Consider the following 21,612-nt stretch of genomic DNA (forward strand, 5'->3'; position numbering starts at 1 on the left):
CTCCTCCCAGTTATATTGGAGGTGGGGGAATGGGGTGTGGAGCTCAGCTCTAGTGGTTATTTTAGTGATCTGTACTGCCCTCCCCTCACTAGTTGCCTGCTGCTGAAACCCTCATCCGTGCCATTGTCACCTCTAGATTCAACTATGTCAATGTTCACCTTGCACCCTCCATAAACTTGAGCTCATCCAAACTGATGCTGGCTTGAGCCTAATGCATACCAAGTCTTGTTCACCCATTACCCCTTTGTCACTGACCTGCATTCAATCCAGGTCCAGCAACACCTCCAAATTCTCATCTTTGTTTTCAAAGCCCTCTATGGCCTTGCGGCAGCCCCCTACCCCCACCCCCACACCCCCCCCACCCCCCCCGCCCCCGCCACCCCCCACCTCCCTATCTCTGTAATCTCCTCTAACCCTATAACACTCCAAGATATCTGCAATCCACCAGTTGTACACACCAAATTTTAATGGATTCCCAAGTGGAGGTCATGGCTTCAGCTGCCATGGCTTTAAGCTCTGAACTTGCTGATCTAAACCATTTCAACCCTCTCTCCTATTTTAAAATGCTCCTTAAAACCTACCTCTTTAACTAAGCATTAGGACATCTGGTCTAATATCTCCTTATATGTCTGTGTGTAAAATTTGGTTTGATAACACTCTTCTGAAATACCTCTGTGACATTTTACTAACTTAAAGGGAGGGAGTTTCTCTGGGAGTCCTCAACATGGACTCTGGACCCCATGAAGTCTCATGACATCAGGTCAAACATGGGTAAGGAAACCCCCTGCTGATTACCATGTACCGCCCTCCCTCAGCTGATGAATCAGTGCACCTCCATGTTGAACAACACTTGGAGGAAGCACTGAGGATGGCAAGGGCGCAGAATGTACTCTCGGTGGGGGACTTCAATGTCCATCACCAAGAATGGCTCAGTAGCACCACTACAGACTGAGCTGGCCGTGTCCTAAAGGACATAGCTGCTAGACTGGGTCTGTAGCAGGTGGTGAGGGAACTAACAAGAGGGAAAATCATACTACACCTCATCCTCACCAACTTGCCTGCCGCAAATGCACCTGTCCATCACAGTACTGATAGGAGTGACCACCCCACAATCCCTCTGGAGACGAAGTCCCATCTTCACATTGAGGATACCCTCCATCGTGTTGTGTGGCACTACCACTGTGCTAAATGGGATAGATTTTGAACAGATCTAGCAACTCAAGACTGGGCATCCATGAGGCGCTGTGGGCCATCAGCAGCAGCAGAATTGTACTCGAACATAGTCTGTAGCCTCATGGTCCGGCATATCCCCCATTCTACCATTACCATCAAGCCAGGGGATCAACCTTGGTTCAATGAAGAGTGCAGGAGGGCACACCAGGAGCAGCACCAGGCATACCTAAAAATGAGGAGTCAACCTGGTGAAGCTATGACACAGGACTACTTGCATGCCAAACAACATAAGCAGCAAGTGATAGACAGAGCTAAGTGATTCCACAACCAACGGATCAGATCTAAGCTCTGCAGTCCTGCCACATCCAGTTGTGAATGGTGGTGGACAATTAAACAGCTCACTGGAGGAGGCGGCTCCACAAATATCCCAATCCTCAATGATGGGGGAGCTCAGCACATCAGTGCAAAAGATAAGGCTGACGCACTTGCTACAACCTTCAGCCAAAAGTGCCGAGTGGATGATCCATTTTGGCCTCCTCCGGAGGTCCCCAGCATCACAGATCCCAGTCTTCAGCCAATTCAGTTCACTCGATGTGATATCAAGAAATGGCTGAAGGCACTAGATACTGCAAAGGCTATGGACCCTGACAATATTGCAGCAATAGTACTGGAAACTTGTGCTCCAGAACTCACCGTGCCCCTAGCCAAGCTGTTCCAGTGCAGCTACAACACTGGCATATACCCAGCAAGGTGGAAAATTACCCAGGTATGTCCTGTACATAAAAAGCAGGACACATCTGACCCAGCCAATTACCATCCCATCAGTCTACTCTCGATCATCAGTAAAGTGATGGAAGGTGTCATCACCAGTGCTATCAAATGGCACTTGCTTAGCAATAACCTGCTCACTGACACTCAGCTTGGGTCCCGCCAGGATCATTCCGCTCCGGACCTCATTTGGTTCAAACAAGGACAAAAGAGCTGAACTCCAGGGGTGAAGTGAGAGTGACTAGCCTTGACATCAGGGCAATATTTGACCAGTGTGGCAGTAAGGAACCCTGGTCAATGGGAATCGGATGGAAAACTCTCTGCTGGTTGGAGTCATACATAGCACAAAGGAAGATGGTTGTAGTTGTTGGAGGTCAATCATCTCAGCTCCAGGACATCACTGCAGGAGTTCCTCAGGGTAGTATCCTCGGCCCAACCATCTTCAGCTGCTTCATCAATGACCTTCCTTCCATCATGAGGTCAGAAGTGGGGGGATGTTCGCTGATGATTGCACGATGTTCAGCACCATTCGCGACTATTCAAAGACTGAAGCAGTCCATGTCCAAATGCAGGAAGACCTGGACAATATCCAGGCTTGGGCTGACAAGTGACAAGTGACATTCATGCCACACAAGTGTCAGGCAATGACTATCTCCAACAATAGAGAATCTAACCATCGGCCCTTGAGAGTCAATGGCATTACCATCACTAAATCCTCCACTATCTACATCCTGGAGGTTACCATTGACCAGATGCTGAACTGGACTAGTCATATAAATACTGTGGCTACAAGAGCAGGTCAAAGGCTAGGAATCCTGCAGTGAGTACCTCACCACCTGACTCCCCAAAGCCTGTCCACCATCTACAAATCACAAGTCAGGAGTGTGAGGGAATACTCTCCACTTGTCTGGATGAGTGCAGCTTCTACAACACTCAAGAAGCTTGACACTGTCCAGGACAAAGCAACGCACTTGATTGGCACCACATTCACAAACATTCACTCTCTCCACTACTGGCGCACAGTGGTAGCAACGTGCATCATCTACAAGATGCCCTGCAGGAACTCACCAAGCCTCCTGAGACAGCACCTTCCAAACTCACAACTGCTACCATCTAGAAGGGCAAGGGCTGCAGATACATCGGAACACCACCACCTGAAAGTTCCCCTGCAAGCCATTCACCATCCTGACTTGGAAATATATTGCTGTTCCTTCACTGGGTTGAGTCAAAATCCTGGAATTCCCTCCCTACACCATATGGACTGCAGCAGTTCAAGAATGCAGCTCACCACCACCTTCTCAAGGGCAATTAGGGATGGGCAATAAATGCTGGCCTAGCCAGCGACACTCTAATCCCATGAATGAATTTTTAGAAAATGTAGCAGTCTAATGATCTCAGTCTTGAACATACTCGGTGATTGAGCTTCCACAGCCCTCTGGGGCCAGGATTCCAAAGATTCACCATCCTCTGAGTGAAGAAATTCCTCCTCCTCTCAGTCCTAAATGATCTGCCCCTTATTTTGAGACAGTGTCCCCTTATTCTAGACTCCCGTTCAGGGGAAACATCTTTCTGCATCTACCCTGTCAGGCCCTGTAAGAATTTTATATGTTTTAATGAGATCACCTCTCGTTCTTCTAAACTCCAAAGAATAAAAGCCCAGTCTATTAAATAATTTTTCATAGGGCAATCCCTCCAATCTAGGAATGAACTTGGTGAACCTAAATGGCTCAGTGGGCAAGAATAAAACCCCAATTTGAGTCATACACACCAGGGAAGCCCACAGTTTGATTCCTCGGATGGTGCTGAGAAAGTAGGGACCAAATTTTCAAAAGGTCCCAGGTACGGGGAGGATTCAAAAGTCACAGTTCCAGAGGTAGTCTCAGGATCATGACCCTTCTGGGTCGGTTTTGAATTTTCAAAGGGACACCAGGGGAAGGAACAGGGAATGCCCCCCCATCAGTTAACAGCTCATCAACCTCCTCAATGAGCTTGTTAAGGAGCCTGTGAGTTCGCATTTGAAGCTTTAATTCGATGAACCCAAACAATCTCGTGCATGTTCGTGTATAGCTCTTGCATTCAATGGGGGCCATCAGAAACTTTCTCTTCATTTATTTAAAACTGACCTTTGCTGGACTTCCTTGCATTAGTTCCAGCGCTCGACCACAGGCTGCATGGCCACTTTTATTGCCGTGGATACTGCCAGCCCTCAAGTGGGCCACCTACACCCTTTGGCAAGGCAATAGCAGGCCCCATCATGGCTGCCGCCTGCCCTATTGGCACAAGGCAGGCAGCTCCCACCTGCTGCCCAATTAGGCTACTTGAATTTATAAATAGCGTCGCAAGAGCGATGCAGCTTGGGCATGAGATTGGGACCTGGGATTTATGCAGGTGCTGGGTTGTCAAGTCCACATTGAAACTCTGACCCCTGACCTCAGCTGAGCATAGAGGAGTTTCATTTTCCCTGGGCTAGTTGAGAAATCGTCCAGTGTTTCCATTCCTTAGCGGTGGCCAGGAATCCCTGCTGGAAAGTGCACTTGTGTGGACAGTGAATGAGGACAAGCATCAAGCTTGACTCTGCTGGCCCCTGAAAATAACCTTTTGAAGGGCCCCTTCGGATTCACACAGAAGGAGTGGTGACAGTGGAGACAGACTGCTGACGCTGACACACTGTTTAATCAGCAATAAATCACTGCTCCAAAAAGAAAATGCACCTCCCAGACTTTAAAACTAAATGACAATGAGCGTTCCATTGCAAGGCAACTGCAACCATTTGGATATTCTATAAGCACAGATGTAAATGGCCTGATAAAAGGATTGCACTGTGAGACTTGTACTGTAAACAGACTCCCTGGCAGGAAATAGCTTTCAATTGTTGGACAAAACCTACATCCAGGTGTATTGAGTATCCTTTAATCTAAAGAGATGAGTATGTGCACAAACTGTTGTCTGACAAAATGGGAAACACCACCCCTATTGCAGAACAGCAGACTCTCTCCATTGTGTTCCAGGGCTTGGTTCCAGGCTTCTAGCCCTGGACTCTTGGTAGGAATGCTCAAGTGGAATTATTCTAAAACCTTTTGGCTAGTGCCCAAGTATCTCTGTCCCCTTTTATACACTAGAGCTGGTTCAAGAGGAAGAAGGCAAAAATACACTGAGGGTATTGGTGCTGTGAATTCTACCTGAACCATACAGTGAGTTTACAGGTGAGGGAGGGTGGGGGGTGGGGGGGAGTTTATGCACACATAACGAGGGGGCATATCATAAGTTAAATACAGGCCGGGAAGGTACTTCAGCCTGTCTTGGAAGCAGCCGTTAAACTAAATTCCTAGTGGTTCAGGTGGATATAATAGATGCAGTGACACTTTCCAAAGAGCAGCAGAGAGGTCTCTTGGTGACGATTAGCTGACATTCATAACCCAAGCAACACAGTCAAGGAACAGGTTAACTTTATTGTTCATGCGTAAACCGGCCAATGTGTTTGTCTAAAGTGACTTTAACTGTTTCTAAAAAGTTTCTAAGGCAGTCCAGAAATGCAAACGTCCCTATTTCCATTCTCTTACTTTTTCCTTATTCATCTCAAACCAGCATTCAATTGTCTCTTAAATAACGCTAAGGTTTTTGGGTTAGAAATTGGTCATCATTCTGCTCAGTTACCAGATGGAAGACAGGGTCAAAAATGACCAATTATTTACAGGACTTTGCTCAAAGAAGCTTACTTTATATCTAACACCATACTGACGTCAGATGTTCTGCAGGCGGCTGCCTGAAACAGGCATTAGGCCTCTGAACAGACTATGACCCTGAGACAGTCTCCTTGGTGGGGGTCGGTCTGTATTCATGACAGAATTTTCAAAGGGAAGCCTGCTAGCAGGCCCAAGAACCACCAAGATGGTGCTGCAAAAGGCCACTCCTACAGTAACATCAGCAATTTATATAGCACCTTTCAATAACAAAACATCCCAACATGTTTCACAGGATTGTTAACGTAAAGCAAAATTAAACAATGAGCCCACATAAAGCGATAGGAGGGCAGAGAGCCAATATCTTGGTCAAAGAGGTAGGTTTTAAAGATGAAAGAGAAACTGAGAGGTTTAGGGAGGGAATTCCTGAGCTTAGGACCGAGGCAGCTAAAGACATGGCAACCAGTGGTGGAGGGATTAAAATTGGGGATGCTGAAGAGGCCAGAATTAGATCAGTGCAGATATCTCAGAGGGTTGTAGGGCTGGAGGAGACTGCAGGAGTTCACCAAGGCTCCTGAGACAGCACCTTCCAAACCCACGACCACTACCACCTAGAAGGATAAGGGCAGCAGACACATGGGAACATCACTACCTAGAGATTCCCCTCCAAGCCACTCACCATCCTGGACTTGGAAATATATCGCCGTTCCTTCACTGTTGCTGGGTCAAAATCCTGGCACTCCCTCCCTAATAGCACTGGGGGTGTACCTACACCACATGGACCGCAGTAGTTCAGGAAGGCAGCTCACTACCACCTTCTCAAGGGCAATTAGGGATGGGCAATAAATGCTGGCCTAGCCAGCAATGCCATGAATGAATAATAAAATAATAGTTAAATTAGGAGCCAATGTAGGCCAGTGAGCACAGGGGTGATAGGTGAACAAGACATGGTGCGAGTAAGGACACATGAAGCAGAGTTTTGGATGTGCCGTCAAGCTTACAGAGGGTGGAAAGTGGGAGGCCAACTGGAAGTGCATGGAAATAGTACCAGAAGAGACCAGAAGAAAAATTAAAGAGACTGCAGGGCCTCTAGGATTAAAGACATTGCCCACTGAAGGGCTTGACTAGGCCTGAGGCCTTGAGCAGGTGAAAGATTGAGGGAGACTTCTCTAGGTCCTCCTTCTTCATTTGCATTATTTAGGGATTTCCTACTGCCAACCTCGGCCTAGCAAAAGGTTTTACCAGGCGGTCCCAGGGAACAGCAAGTAAAGAGCAAACAAGAGGGAAATGGGAACCCAGGCCCCGCTGTCATCTGAGTGGAGTGGGTGGGAAGCAAGTGGCCAGCAGCAATGCTGACTGGCTATATACAAAGTGAATCCAGCAGTCCGTTTGCTCATTGGCACTTAATAACAGTTCTATGTCTATATCCACTCAACAGTAGATATTATGAAGCAGCAGATATCTTAGTATCATCATTCCAGTCCTGCCCATTTTCGGTGTGGAAAATGGATGTAGAATGGTCTAATTTTGAGGCTTAACGTTCTACTCCCAACCTGTGCCTGCATTACCATATCATTAAGGATACTTTTCCAGGAGCCCCTAGTGGTTGCTCGGAACAAGCGCTAGGGTCCTTGAAAATGCTAATGAGGGGCCTAACTCTCATTTAAGGGTTATTCTCATATATGGTGGCAGATCGGGCCTACACCACTCAGCTTTCTGATGGTATACTTTTTGATAAGTATACATTTATAAACTCACCGTTAGGTAAATGCGCTTGACATCTCACCTCTGGCAAAGTAATGGCTGCTGAGTAGAGCAGCTCTGAGGAAATTCCCAGGCATTATAGTGAACCTTCTTGCCACAAATTATATTTTATAAAAGATACTCAAGATAAGACTCCAAGGGGGTGTATTTGGCCTTTAGCAGTTGTGACTCTAATTGGAAAGAAAATCAGGTGGGGGATAAAACTGGCTGCCTTTTGCACTTCAGACCCACGCTTCTGATCTATGGGCACCCGGTGTGGAGGACCTCCTCGTGAATCTGCTCCTGGGCCTGGAAATAAGCAGCCTGGAAGATCCATCTCAGCGCTTACCCACACCCTCCACCAGCGCAGAGACACATACCTCTGTGGGATCTAGATCTAGAGCAGACTTGAGTTCACAATCTGAAGCTATGAAATGTGCTATATAAATGCAGTCTGTGGTTATTCTCATCCACGCTCAGTTCTTCTCATTCCCAGTGTAAACTCTGGCTGATGAGATTTGTATATTCTGTCAATGCTGTCAGTTTCCCCTCTCTGCTAGAACTGTGATTCAGTGTCAAGCATCAAAGAAGAGGAAGATTTTCTACTTCTATTGGTGGTACTGATTTGTTCTGGAGTATGCACAGGCCACCCTGCTCCACCTTACCCTCTTTCCCATTCTTTATGTGTGAGTTTAGAAACGTGTGATCTGATGTGCTATTTAACCACTGGGGGCATCACAGCCAAACCTGACCCCGATCTCCTGTAATGTCCACGTGTGTAGTTTCCACTGGAGTCACTGGTTAGTGATCACGGGTGGGATCCTGTCCCCCACTCTCCCTTCCCAGGCCACTGAGGACAAGTCTAGAGCCTGAGCTGTTGCCCCAGTTAAATCATTACTGACTGTGGGTTGAACCTAAGACTTTACTGTTAGTACAGCTCAGTTCTATACTTTAATTATGAGGCCATTAGCAGGGCTGTCTGCTTTAAGGAGAGTATTACATTGAAAGATGGCTTTAACGGACTATAATATTCCTGTATATACCATAAATCAATGGGGAATAAATGAAATAATATCATACACTATCATCACATTTAACATTTATGAGCTGACTGTAATTCTGTGTTTGCTGAAATGTTGTTCCTTAATCATATGGAGATAACAGATGGCCAGTTTGAAACACTTCTCCACTGGTTCAGAAATAACTTCCCTGCACCGAATGTATTGCAGCCAAATGGGGAGTTCAACGGGGAGAATATTGTGCCCAAGGCGAGTAAGAGAAAAAACAAATATGGAGCCTCCTCATCCTCAGGGTAGTCCAAGATGTTTCACAGCCAGTAAATTACTCACTTTGAAGTGCAGACACTGTTGGGCAGGCAGGAATACTTTTAACCCTTGGTTGTACTATGCATTAGTTCGTGCTAAACCCCATGCCTAGGTTCTTTATCTAAGTGGGGTGAGAGGAGGGGGTTATATGTGCACAGTCTGTTTTGGACAAATGGGAACTCTGCTTATGTGGGCCCCTCTGTGATTTGTTTGGAGACTGTTAAGTGCGGTGATGAGTTCGGTATCTTTCAGACGCTTGTCTAGCCAAAAGAAGTCTGTAAGTTAGATCATGAATTCCACAGGTGACTCATCCATGGTCCTAATGTGAACTGCCAGGTGCACCAGCCACAGGATAAAACTATTGTGCTTGACAAACCCATTTATTATTCATAAACTAACCCCACTTACCTAGCTCTTCATCAAAGTCTGGGAATGGAGACTGACAGCAGTACATAACTTGTATCAGCTTCCTCTGTCAGCCACTTTAATAGAGGTATCAACCTAGTGAAATAGGGGAGGAGGAAGTCGACATGACTGATATAATTTGTTCATGGCATAACATCTTCTTGGAATTTAAATACTGCATCCGCTCCTGGTGGCACAGGTACAGTAATCGTAAAACTGAGAGATGCAGAGGGAAAGGAAAACTGAGCCCAGAAGGAATCATAAACCTGGCACAGGAAATGGAAATGGGAGCAGGCGAAGAGGGTGCAGAAAACCTGGGACAGAGGGGTTCAGAAAACCAACCATCAATGGAGCAGAAAGGTGGGCACAGTGACCTTGGGTGAAAATTTTGTTCCTATCCAATCCTGCTGTTGTGAGGAAATACAGGCTGGGAACCCAAAATAATCAGCTCAGGGACCCAGAGGACAATTTTCAAGGAAGTCTGGCAGCCTTGCCCAATTAAGGACAGGAGGTGGGCTCTCAAGGCTGGAGAGCCAATGGGACAGCCCCCAGCAGAAAGATCAGCGGCCCCACTGTAAAAGGTAGGAGCTGCCGATGTAGGTAGGGGAATGAGAGGGTGCCTCAAAGTGGAGGCACTCTTTGAAGACTTTTTCAGAGATTAAAAATAAAAAGTGGCTACACTGTCTTTGTAGAGACGGAACCCCTCCACAAGACAGCCAGAAGCTGCAGTTGTAACCTTCTGGCATTCACGGCTGTTGGGGGGAGACAGGGTTAAATTCAATAAAGCATTGATAGCCCCCGGTCTGCCACCAGGAGGTTACCTCAATTCATTGGCCGGGCCTCGACCTCAGCTGGGAGTCCGTCCGTTATCTGGAAAATTCCAGACAGTTTCTGACAATGGGCAATTTAATTGACCTAATTGGCTACCTTCCACTGGCTGAAGAGTAACCATCGCTCCACCACCCCCTCCCCACTAACCCCCCCCCACCCCCCTCCGAACCCTGCAACCCAGTCTCAATGAAAATTGGCCAGAAGTGGGACAATGGTGGCACGTCAGCCAGTTACAGGAAATTTGTGGGCTCGCCCGCCTCTGGTACTACGTCCACTTTCCGTTGGAATTTCAGTGCCTTATGTCCATTTTACACTGACCCGATAGGCCTGCACTGGTGTTGCAGTGACTCTCAGGGCTTTTCTTTCGGGTCAAATGTCGGTGCTGGCTGCCCCAGGAATTACTATACGTTGTGGCCTAGCTGTGAACCTATCACTGAGTGTCTTCTGTCAGGGTGCTGCCACCACAAGTACTGTTAAAGCTGCACTGCTTGACCTTTTGCGGTGAATTAGCAGATTTTCTTGGGCAGCACATTTTTTTTGTACTTCACTGTCATTGTGCATTTTGCTTAGATTGCAGTTTTATTTTTGCTTCAAATTTCAGTTTTCAACAGCTTGCATTTATGTAGCTCCTTTAATATGGTGAAATATCCCAAGGTGCTTCAAAGGAGTCTACTCAGACAAAAATTTGACATGGAGTCACAGAAGGGGACATTAGGGCAGTGTAGCCCTAATCAAAGAACAAAGGATTTAAGGAGCACCTCAGAGGAGGAGAGGTAGAGATGTGGAGAGGTTTAAAGAGATAATTCCAAAGTTTCGGGCCCAGGCAGCTGAAGGTACAGCTGCCATTGTGGAGCAAAGGAAATCAGGAATGTGTAAGAGGTTAAAATTGGAGGAATGCAGAGATCTTGGAGGGTTATAAGGCTGAGGAGGGTTATATAGAGAGAGGGAGGGGGCAAGGCTATGGACAAAGTTGAAAACAAGGATGAGAATATTAATTGCCTCCCCCTCCCATTTAGGATGGTATAACTGAATGGGTAGCGTGTGTATTCCTTCTACCCACTGGCAGGTGGAGGGTGAAGAGGTGTTTTTTAGCTCAGAGCACAAGGAGATGTTTAGTGCCTCGCCTCTCCAAAGGAGACTACATAGTGTTGGCCCTCTACATCCAGGAATTCTCCCAGGAGTGTTGAGGACCTGAGCTTTGATGTGGCCTCTTCCGTTTGCAAACACTTCCTTCTATGTGTAGGCATGTTTTATCTGCAGTCATAAAGAGATTGATGAAATGGTTTCTTATGGCCTGTCATGGTGATACAATTGGCCAGCATACAAGTACCATGCAGCATTCATGTGGGCCTTTAATGGCCCTACACAAGTTCCCAGGATGGCAAAAGATATGTGATGCAACAAGGTGAGCTATCTTGTCCTGGTTTTGGAGTGAGCACAGGGGTCTTTAAAGAGAACCTTCTATATGAGTGCAGCTGGTTTAAGCGGTATGTCTTAGTGTGACTGTGTGAGTATAGGCTGTCAAGGAACCCTATTAAGAGTTAAATGGAAGAAAGTTTATCCTGACCCTTTCAAAAATAAAAGTTCTATCAGCTGCTATCCAATCCTTAAGAATTTGGTCCAAAAATATTGCTTAAGGCTTCATTATTTTCATTCCTTGTTGCTTTTAAAGATCCTAGGTGCTAGGTGAATGGAATAGGTACTTTGATCATTTTAAGAGTATAATCTTATTCGCTTACAACCAGAGGAAAGCAAAATACTGTGGATGCTGGACGATTGCAATAAAAACAGAAAAAATTGGAAATACTTACCAGACCAAGCAGCATCTGTGGCAAGAGAAACCAAACTAATTTTTCAGGTCAATGACCTTTCATTAGAAGCGAAAAAAATAAAGATTTGACAGGTTTTAAGCAGGTAGAGAGAAAGGGAAAAGGGGAGGGGATGAAAGAACAGACACAACATGGTGGAAGTTAGAGAAGATTGATTGACAAAAGGGCTGATGGTTCAAGGCGATGGAGGTGGTAATGGGACAAGTGAAAAAGAAGGGAGCCATATTGCAACAACAGAATCATTACCCACAGCTGCTGTCTGAAAATGGGAGCAATGGATATGATCTGATATTGTTGATTCTGGAAGGCTGTAAGGTACCTGGCTAAGAGTCAGGGCAATCAATTGTCTCCATCCCATTTCATGCTGCACTCACCCCTTCCAGAACCATGATAGGGTTCCCCTTGTCCTCACCTTCCACCCCACCAGCCTCCTCATTTAATGGATTATCCTCCACCATTTGTACCATCTCCAGTATGATGCAACCAACAAACATATCTTCCCCACCCCTTTCAGCACTCTGAAGGTGCTGTGCAAGACCCTGGTCCACCCATAACACGCTTAATTCCTCCTTCTTATGGCACCTTCCCATGCAAGCACAGGAGAAGCAACCCTGCCCAAAGGAGGCTGAAGACAGGAGATCAGAGTGAGAGTGGCAGAGAATTAAAATGACATGCAACCGGTAACTCAGGGTCACTGTGCATCGTGTTCCCAGTGTAGAGGAGACCATATGGTGAATAGCAAATACAGTAAACTAAAGTGAAAGTAGTACAAGTAAATCTCTTTTTCACCAGGAAGAACTGTTTTGGGCCTTGGACAGTGGGAAGGGAGGAGGTAAAAGAGTAAGTGTTGCATCTCCTTCTCTTGTATGGGAAGGTGTCAGCTGGGTGGGAAGGTGAGGACAATAGGAGCCCTATGGTGGCCCTGGGAGGGAGGGCAAGGAGTGAGAGCAGAAATTCGGGAATTGGGAAGGACATGGTTGAGGGCCCAGTTTTTTAATTAGACATTTTATAGCTTTCCAGACTTAACAGCCTGGATTTGACGTGAAGGTGGTGACCCTGCTCACTGTACCCTGGCTGTAAAGTCAGGGGCAAGCCTATCTCTGCAGGCCATGGAAGCTACAACTGCTGCCTAATTACTTGCTGGCAGTTGTGGCTGCCGGCCCTCTGAAGAAGGATGACCCGCCTTGTAGATCTGATAGCCAATCAAAGGGCTGGGAGTTCTTTATTCCCGGCTGTGCCACCAGGGGCAGAGGCCAATGCTAAGAATGCAGCAGTCCCCAGACCAGCTACAGTGAAGGAGTCTTAGAGTGCAGATAATTGGAGTCAGGGCTCGCTGAGGCCCCTGCAAGTGGTGGGAAGAGGCCAATCACAAGGGCCGGGTGGTCTTCCAACAGAGGCAGCTCTTTCCACTGGTGTGGGGGTGGTGGGGGGTGGGGGTTGAGGGGCATGCCTCCGAGTGCCACAGGATACCCGGTCAGGAGGGATACCCCCACAGAGCCCACATGGAGGCTGCCAGATTTTACTGAGTGGCCTCCCCAGGTGATGAAACGCCCATCTGCCACAGGTAGAACACCAGTGGTGGCAGGAAGAGGCCCTTAAGTGGTCATTATCTGGCCACCTACGGGCCTCAGTTGGTCTAAGATGGGATAGACTGCCCACCACCTACCCTGCCACTGACTAAATACCAGCAGAGGTGAATAGACAACAGGGACTTCAATCCTCTGCCATCCCCATCTGATTTTACACCCCCAGCCCCACCTCCCAGTGTATTCCCAGAGGGGGTGGAGAGGTCATGTAAAATTGGGGCCAACATTGAGTTCAACAATTTAACATCATAATCACCTCTCCTATTTTTTTCAGACAGCAATTGTTGGTGATGACTCTGCCTTTTTTCATCATCAGCTCTCTAGACACATCTTTCATTTCTTTATTTGTCCCATTATCACCCCCTCTTGCCTTCCACCGGCACCCATTTTCTCCTTTAATCGCTCGTTCTTTAATCACTTTTGCCTTCCACCCTGTAACAGACCATCTCTTTGCTCATTCATCCCTTCCCTCTTTACCCTGCCTCCATACTTAATCAAAACCTGTTACAATCCTGACTTTTCTCCCCAGTTCTGATGAAAGATTATTGAACTGAAACGTTAACTCTGTAGATGCTGCCTGACCTGCTGTGTATTTTTGGCTTGTTCCATTTAAGTCATATATCCATTCTTATTTTCAGATGGTCTAGCTCATCCTTTGTCATTTGATTGAGCAAGGCAACATTATTCATCATTTTTCTTTCTTATCCCTTTGCAGGAAAAAAGCCAAAATGGCTGACACTTCTCATGAGTATCAAAATACCAGCACGGAGAAAACTGAAACTATGTAACACTAAAGAACGAACCCCTCTCCCCCTCACCCTCAGCATGGACATCCTCTCTGACTTGCAGTCAGCCCAGCAAACACTGTCTGGGAGATGGATCTCTCTCACTTTTTTAATTTCAGAAGCCTCCGGAAAAAGGGATTACACATTTTTCAGAACGCGTTGGATAATCTTTCAGACAGCAGTGGGCCACTGTTGACAAATTAATTCTGGCTGTGTCCTGTTTAGAGGAATTTAAATGATCATTTTCTATGATGCCTACGTTTTCTGGGCCAGCCAAAACATCCAATCAGCCCAGCCTGTAGCAGTATCAATACCAGCCACAGGACTGATTGCTCAGTGCAAGGCTGGCCTGATTGACAGGTTTGAGAGTATCGACGCGTTTAGATTTATCAGTGCACTGATTATAATCTTCAGTCTGCTGTTCACTCTGACCTTGCTGCTCCTTCCTCTTACTGCCCTATGTCTAGCACCAACCCTAAGCACTGCCTTTCCCTTGGGAGTGGGAGTGAAGGGACTCCCTTATTTTCCTGTTGCACAAAGAGATCCAGAAGTGAAGTTGATCCTTAACTTTTTCTGGCCTCGCGATGAGTCCTATTTCCTCATTCTTCCTATTTTAATTTTCTTTGGGCTGGATTTTCAGCTCAGCATGCGGGTGGTGCCCAACATGCATGAGCTTGAAATAGCGCACGATGACGTCTGGCGAGTGTCCCGACGTCATCGCGCACTTGCACGATATTATGGCTGGCGGGCACACGCGGGAGTTGGCAGCGCGCCCACCGACAATTAAGAGGGCCGTTAAGCCCATTAATAAATTAGTTAAAGTGAATTTTTCCCTGCCCGCCCAACCTTACGTTAGGCGGGCGGGCGAAAAGGCCAAGTGGCCTTTGGATTTTTGAGGAAACTTGTCCACGGGCGGTATGAGGTTTCCGATGTTATTTAAAAATAAAACAAAAATTTTTAAATCACATCCTTAACATGTCCCCTCATGTGACAGAGTCACACGAGGGGACATGTTAACCTTAATTTTAAAATCTTTATTTTTAATGTTAGGAATCTTCAGCTCCCTGAGGCAGCTCTGTGTGCCTTCAGGGAGCTTTCACTGAGCGCACCTGCGCACATGCACTGACTTCCGCGCTCGCCCTCCTCCCGCCCCCACCCAGGCAGCACTGAGCTATTTCAGCAAAGAATTCATGCTGGCTGGCCGTTAATTGGCCAGCCAGCGTAAACTCGTGGTTGGGGTACGATCACAGGTGGCAGACCGTTGCGTGGCCGCTCACAGGCCCGCCAGCCGTGCCAACCCGACGAGGGGTAAAACCTCCCCTTTGAGACTTTTGAAGAAATCTATCAGAGCTCCATTGGCTCACTCTCCTTCTCAAGACAAGCTTATTCCATGACTATGAATCATGTAATTTTTCTGCACTCCTAGCAGCTTTTGCACTAAGCACTCTAAGGGCAGCTACAGCACAATTGAGTTTTGTAATGAAACTTCCTCTCCACTGCCTACTGCCCCAACTGCATGGGCTGGATTTTCCCACGGGCTTCAGAATCCTTTGTCAGGACCAAATGGAGCTCCTGAACACCCACTTTCCGGCAGCACACCACTGGTGCAGTTTTCCCGGAGGTGGCCTCCTGATTGGCTGCGTCTGTACTCAGTGTCCCATTGAGGATGGTGGACAGGATCCCAACGCTGCTGACCCAGTCAGAGGGCTGGCAGCTCTGGAGCCTCAGTAGCCCTATTGGGAGATGTGGACGCTGCTGAGGCAGGTCAGGGACCATGGCGGGGGTGGGGTGGGGGGGGGGTGGCTAAACACAGAGGTGTCCTCAGAGAGATGGATATAAATTACAAAATATTAGTTGCAAAGCCATTAGGCTCCTTGAATTGAAGGGTAACCCCACCTCTGGTTGTATCATTTGGGCCAAGGGTATGGCCTTCCCTGTTGGCAGCCTCCCCTTTTGGGCGTGGAGCCTCTGGTTCCGATGGCTGCCCAGCCTGCAGCAGGGAGGCTGTCTCCATGGAGTTGATGGCTCCTTCCAGGGTGGGGGTGGGGGGGGAGGTGGGTGGTGGGGGGTGATCCTCCAGTGTAAAAATGCTGGCAAGTCCTCTAAATTGCAACAAATTGGGGCATTAACCATCTCCAGAGATTGCCTGCCTCTGGGGAACGGGCAGCTTATCCCACTCCCTGCCAGTGGGAATGCATTGGCAAGCTGTGCCGACATGGGTTCCACCCTATTTTCTCATCCCACTCCCTCCCTGCCTCCAAGCCCACTCCCATAGAGCCGGGAAAATTCAGCTCCAGGACTTAACCTCCATTCTGATTGACAACCACAGCACTGTGAAACTCCATTCCCCACAACAACACTCCTCGTGGCCTTTCAGATCAAGAGTGCCAAATTTTTGGAAGTTTTTGTTTTGTTTATGGTCATGCATTCATTACCCTGTGGCTGTCCAAGCTTGTTTCATTCCAAGGACGGAATTTAATGCCCTCCCCCAAAGGCAAGTTTGGTGGCGAGGGGCATTCGGCTGGGGTGAGGATGATGGTTGGGACCCCGCCTCTGCCCTGATTAAGTTTGTGTCGCGAAGACCCGCTTTAGGGCCTCATGCCACCATCGCTGCTATTCACCCTGAGGCGGGTGGGCTGGGTGGGGGAGCGCTTGCCATGTGGGAAGCCCAAAAAGCAAACTCTTTTGGGTTGCTTGTCGGCTTCCGGGAGTGGGGAGGGGTCCCTCATTCAAAGGTTTTCAGTGCCTGGTCCAAGGACCTGGCGTTAGGAAGGGGAGGCCTGCTGAGAGCACCCCACACACCCCCCCACCCCCCAACCTTGCTGCCCGACCTCCCTCCCGCCTCCCCCATGACCCTTCCCCTGCGACACCCTCACTCATCAGTGCCTGGGTCCATTGGCAATCCTGAGCCTGGGTTGAGTGTAGTACTGGCAGCAAGCAACACCTCCCTGGTGGCGCTGATGAACGTTGAAGAGTTGTCAGCGTCTGTTGGCAGGCAGCTCTCAATGGGTGGGACTTCCACCTGTGGGGTCCTTGATCCCTGGGAAGGCCCCCCCTGTTGCCCAGTTAAGTGCCTGATTGGCACTTAATGTGGCGGTCCTTCCCGAAAAGAGGTGACACAGGGCTCTCGCCGGCTCTCCAACCGACAGGCGAGACCCCTGTTGCCTCCATTAAAAATGACTGCAAGCTTCTTCCAGTTAGCAGACTGCGTGAAATTTTCATCCCATCAGTCTGGCAACTTTCAAACCAGGTCCCAACGCATAAAAAGATATAATGCTTTCTACCCACTGTGTCTCACACGTCCACCTGTTTCTCTCTTAATTTTTAAAAATAGAATAAGAGAACATCTAGCCAATTTGGTTCATTTTTATAGCATTGTGTGATTGTGGAATGTAGCAGCTTTTCAGAGTTCTTGCCTAAGCAACCTAAGCTGCCATTTTGCACAATAAGGCTATTAGTTCAAAATGTAACATTATGCAGTCTTTTTCATGATTGAATTTATCATTTACTGCTGACCTAATTAAAAACAACACAAATTTATTTTTTACCTGACATATGCATTCGTCCACTTTGACATTCAGTCTTCTGTAGCAATGTGCAATTTATTCCACAGAAGATTCGTCACTGCGGTTTCCCTCGTGGAGAGCAATCGCCACCAGGTCTCCTCACAAGATGGTGCTTCCCAATGAGGACCCCTTTCAAAGAAGGCGTCTTCCTTCATGAAAACTCTTATCAAAGAGGGTGGCCCTTTTCAGCAATACAATTTCACTGAGATCCCATTTAACAAAAGGGTGCTAAGCATTACAATCAGTACCTCCCTCACACAGAGCGAACCTAACTGTCAATGGCTTTTAAAATAGAGTAATGAAAGACTCATTATTAATTTTAACATACGTATTTGTCCTTTCAGTCGATGCCATAAAACTCTTGATTCAAGGTGAGCACAGCTGGTATCTGGAAGTTACTGAACATAGCAGGATAAGAAAGCCAAACTGATAGGCACACAACAGAAATGAGGAAGTGGCCAGATGCAAGCACCTTCAGATTAGGCTAGCTCCTTCACCCAATCATTTGCAGGAATCTCTCCAAGCCCACTCTGCTCAATCGGCCAGTGGAAAAGAAAATCCGGGCCAAGGGTCAAACAAGGCTGCCAATTCACTATTGCTTGTTTTGCACCAATGCCCAATTTCACACCAGAGATACAATCATCCCACCCCGCCATCTACCTTAGACGCAAGCTCAGAACGGAAACACTCAGTGATTTTGTCTCATTTCCCAGACCGGCTATCTTTGGAAGGGGAATTGGGCAGAAAGTTTTCCTTTGTGTGCAAGGTGTAACCTTTATAAAAAGAAAATACATGGATGCTTTTATTGCATTTGGCACACAAAAAATTTCTCCCCAACTCCTTGGTGTCTCTGAGTGAGAGTGCCAAGCTGATTGGCATTTTACACTGCAGGTCATGCTCACTCAAAACTAGGTAGAGATTGTCCAAACTATTACAAATCCTTACAACCAATGAAGAGAAGAGACTTTCATTTCATTAACCTAGGCAACATTTGAAGACAGAAGTGATTGAATTCTCCCAGTTGTCCAAACTGAATCATTTCTGTTACTGTTTTTTCAAAAGGAGTCAAGAAAATTAAACCTCGATGGGATTTATATATCACCAGCATATGGACACAAAGTGAATGCATTTCTTTTTAACAGGTTTCTGAAGGGGGCAAAGCCCTGGTGATGACTACCCAGCTACAGCTCCAATCCTATTCCTCATTGAGCAATCAATGGCCAGTGCACAGGCTCTTGCCAAGCTTGGGAGCAGTGAAGGAGAAGCTGAGGTAAATTAGGATATAGTGATTAGGTGGTGCCAAGCTTGGCTTTTGACAGCCTAAGGATTGCAAGCTGAGACTTTCATTTCATTAACCTAGACAACATAACCCAGACAACAAGGAGGTCTGCAGTTTATAGATTCTGGAAAAGGAGTGAAAGAGAGGAGGAGATAATGTGCTAAGTTTTGATTTCAATAGGCAGACAGGAGAGTGCATAGGAAACTGTACTTGGAGTTTAAGGGGAGCAACAGAGGGAAATTGAGAGGAGCAGAGACTATATTATGTAAGAAATGGACTCAGGCTGTGAGCATGAGAGGAGCCAGGTGTGTACCCACCAAACAATCTGTATAGCTTCTTGTTATAGTCCTTGGACAGACCCCGGGACACGGCGGGGAGATCCAGTTAGGGACCAATAACATTTTGTTTAAAGTAGATAAAAGTTGAGATTCAAGACACCTGCTTTTGGAATAAAACCACATGATTTTTTTTGAACAAACAAAAACAAGCTTTACTATACAGATTCAGAAAGATAAAACAATTTACAATATGTATCTTATTCTCTAACATTCAGGGGAAGTATGAAGTCCGATCCCTTGCATTTCTCAATACCCCCCACACAGATGTCTGTCACGTTGTCAGACAACCAATCTCACTGAACCTTCGTCTTTCTAAGGAGGGTTTCCAATCTCCACATGTGAAGATCCAGCCTCGGAGTTCTTTCCAAACGTTTCTCTCACCCGGGCGGCTTTAGCAATGGCCCACCTCACAGGATTTCAATCTCGCCTTCCGAGATTCCTTCTCCCTGGATTTCCAAGTACACTCAACGCTAGCTTACAAGCACACTTTCAGATCTATGCCCATGCCAAGCAGAGCAACACTGTTCCAAAGGGGTACCTCTGCCCACAGTATGGAGTCAGTCTGCTAGCTGCAGCTCTTCCTTTAATTTGGAGTCTTTTTCTTTGCTCCCTTCTTTTAACTTACTTAACAGGACCTATTCCTGTCCCTGTGTCTGTGACACTTCTGGCTGGCACACTGCCTCAAACTGACTGCCTCAAGAAGAGCTGTTCACTGATCCTTGAACTGATCTGGGGACCTATCGGAACATTCCCAGAGGGTCCCACCCTTGTTATTAGGCAGGACCCAATGGAATAAGCATTGGAACACCCTGTACTTTAAATGTTACAATCCCCACAGACTACTAATTTAACACACGAGGGCGCCACAATCAATGGATTTCATGACATTCTTCCTAAAGCTTTTATGAAGCCAAAGTTATACGTTTTAAGGTGGCCAGGGGTGTCAATGCAATAAAAATAAAACTTCAGGGGCTCGCTAAAAATATTCTCCTTTTGGGGCCATCAGTATTTATTTCTTTTGTCAATGGGTGAATGTGGCAGCCATTTTATATATAGCAATGCCCCAGAAATAGGAAGTTACATGAAGCCCACACTCCACAGATGGAGGGCAAGGAAAGGAGGTCGGGGGGTTGATGCGGGGCATTTGGCAAATTGTGTATATGGGATCAGGCTGAGGGTAAAGCATTTATCACATGTACTATATTCTGTAGATAACTTGCACTTCAAGATGAAAATATTTTTAAACACAATGGTGTAGATTTTGAATTTGCCACCTGGGTGTGAAACTGATGTTGTAACAGCTAACTTTCATTTCCATTGAAACCAATGCTTTGTATCCAGACAGCAAGTTGAAAATCTACCCAATATCGGCAATGTAACATAAAATAAGATGCCCACAGCAAGGGCTGATGGTTTCACTGCTTTGACTGTTACACCTACACGTGCCTTTCCTCAAGCTTCCTCTCCTCCACACATGGCAGTTGCCTTCCAGTAGCTTACCCAAGCTTCAATTCTTAGGTGTTAAGTGTGACTTGGTAGAACTTCACTAAGTCGAAAGATTGTGGGCTACAATCCCAGCAGAAACTTGAGCATATAATTGATACTGACACTTCAGTTCAGTACTGAGGGAGCACGACACTGTCGGAGGTGCAGTCTTTCAGATGAGACTTTAAGCTGATCTCCTCTCTGTCATTGAAAATCCGACAGCATTATTTTGAGGAAGAGCAGGGCAGCCTTGGCCAATGTTCATCCCTCAACCAGTATCACTGAAACATGATAGCCTGGAGTTTGTGGTGAGCTCACCACTGACCACGAAGTAAGTCTAGCCATCTCTCTGATGAGAATTTCACTGGTACTGCAACTGATTGCAGCATTCTTTACTGGGAATTCCTAGCGTGGAGCAACAGTGATGGCATCAGACTCTCCAAGCAGCCAAACATATTTAAGCATTTTCACAAACCCCTCTAAACAGGTAACTAAAAGCGCTGAAATAAAATCACTTTTTTCAGCAAGCTAATGAAAGATTGGGACATACACGTGGAATGAATGTGCAAGGTAAAAAATTCTGAAGAAACACCTTTTTAAAAAAGATTATTGAAAAAGATTTCACTAAAAAACCTACTACACCATTTAACAATCAATGAATATAGAATTATATTTTTCGAAGTTAGTTCTATCAGTCATCAAATATTATTAATCACTTTGCTATTAAGAATCCAGGCCGAAATTTTCCCAGCCCTGTGGAGATGGCTTTGAGGGGGCGGTGGGGATGGTGTGTGTGTTGAAATGTAGAAAGCAGTGCTT

At 46.7% G+C, this 21,612-nt stretch overlaps 1 protein-coding gene and 1 long non-coding RNA gene across 4 annotated transcripts in view; both read left to right on the forward strand.

Annotated features, from left to right (window-relative positions):
• Window positions 1-16,161, forward strand: part of susd2 (sushi domain containing 2) — a 125,824-nt gene extending 109,663 nt beyond the window's left edge. The window contains exons 15-16 of one of the 3 annotated variants that reach the window (XM_078554005.1): window positions 5,061-5,144; window positions 14,056-14,135. In XM_078554005.1, coding sequence (XP_078410131.1) covers window positions 5,061-5,124 — 64 coding nt within the window. In that variant the 3' untranslated portion in view covers window positions 5,125-5,144; window positions 14,056-14,135. Of the gene's footprint in view, window positions 1-5,060; window positions 5,146-14,055 lie in introns of those variants that run through there. The other 2 variants (XM_078554004.1, XM_078554006.1) reach the window with 2 other exon arrangements.
• An 808-nt stretch (window positions 16,162-16,969) lies between these two features.
• On the forward strand, window positions 16,970-17,677 carry LOC144687636 (uncharacterized). Its single transcript, XR_013578182.1, has 2 exons — window positions 16,970-17,102; window positions 17,192-17,677. It is a non-coding gene; the product is annotated as an uncharacterized LOC144687636 (long non-coding RNA).
• Window positions 17,678-21,612: the final 3,935 nt, after the last annotated feature.

This window comes from Cetorhinus maximus, chromosome 12 (assembly GCF_964194155.1).
Source record: "Cetorhinus maximus chromosome 12, sCetMax3.hap1.1, whole genome shotgun sequence".
Taxonomy (NCBI): Eukaryota; Metazoa; Chordata; class Chondrichthyes; order Lamniformes; family Cetorhinidae; genus Cetorhinus; species Cetorhinus maximus.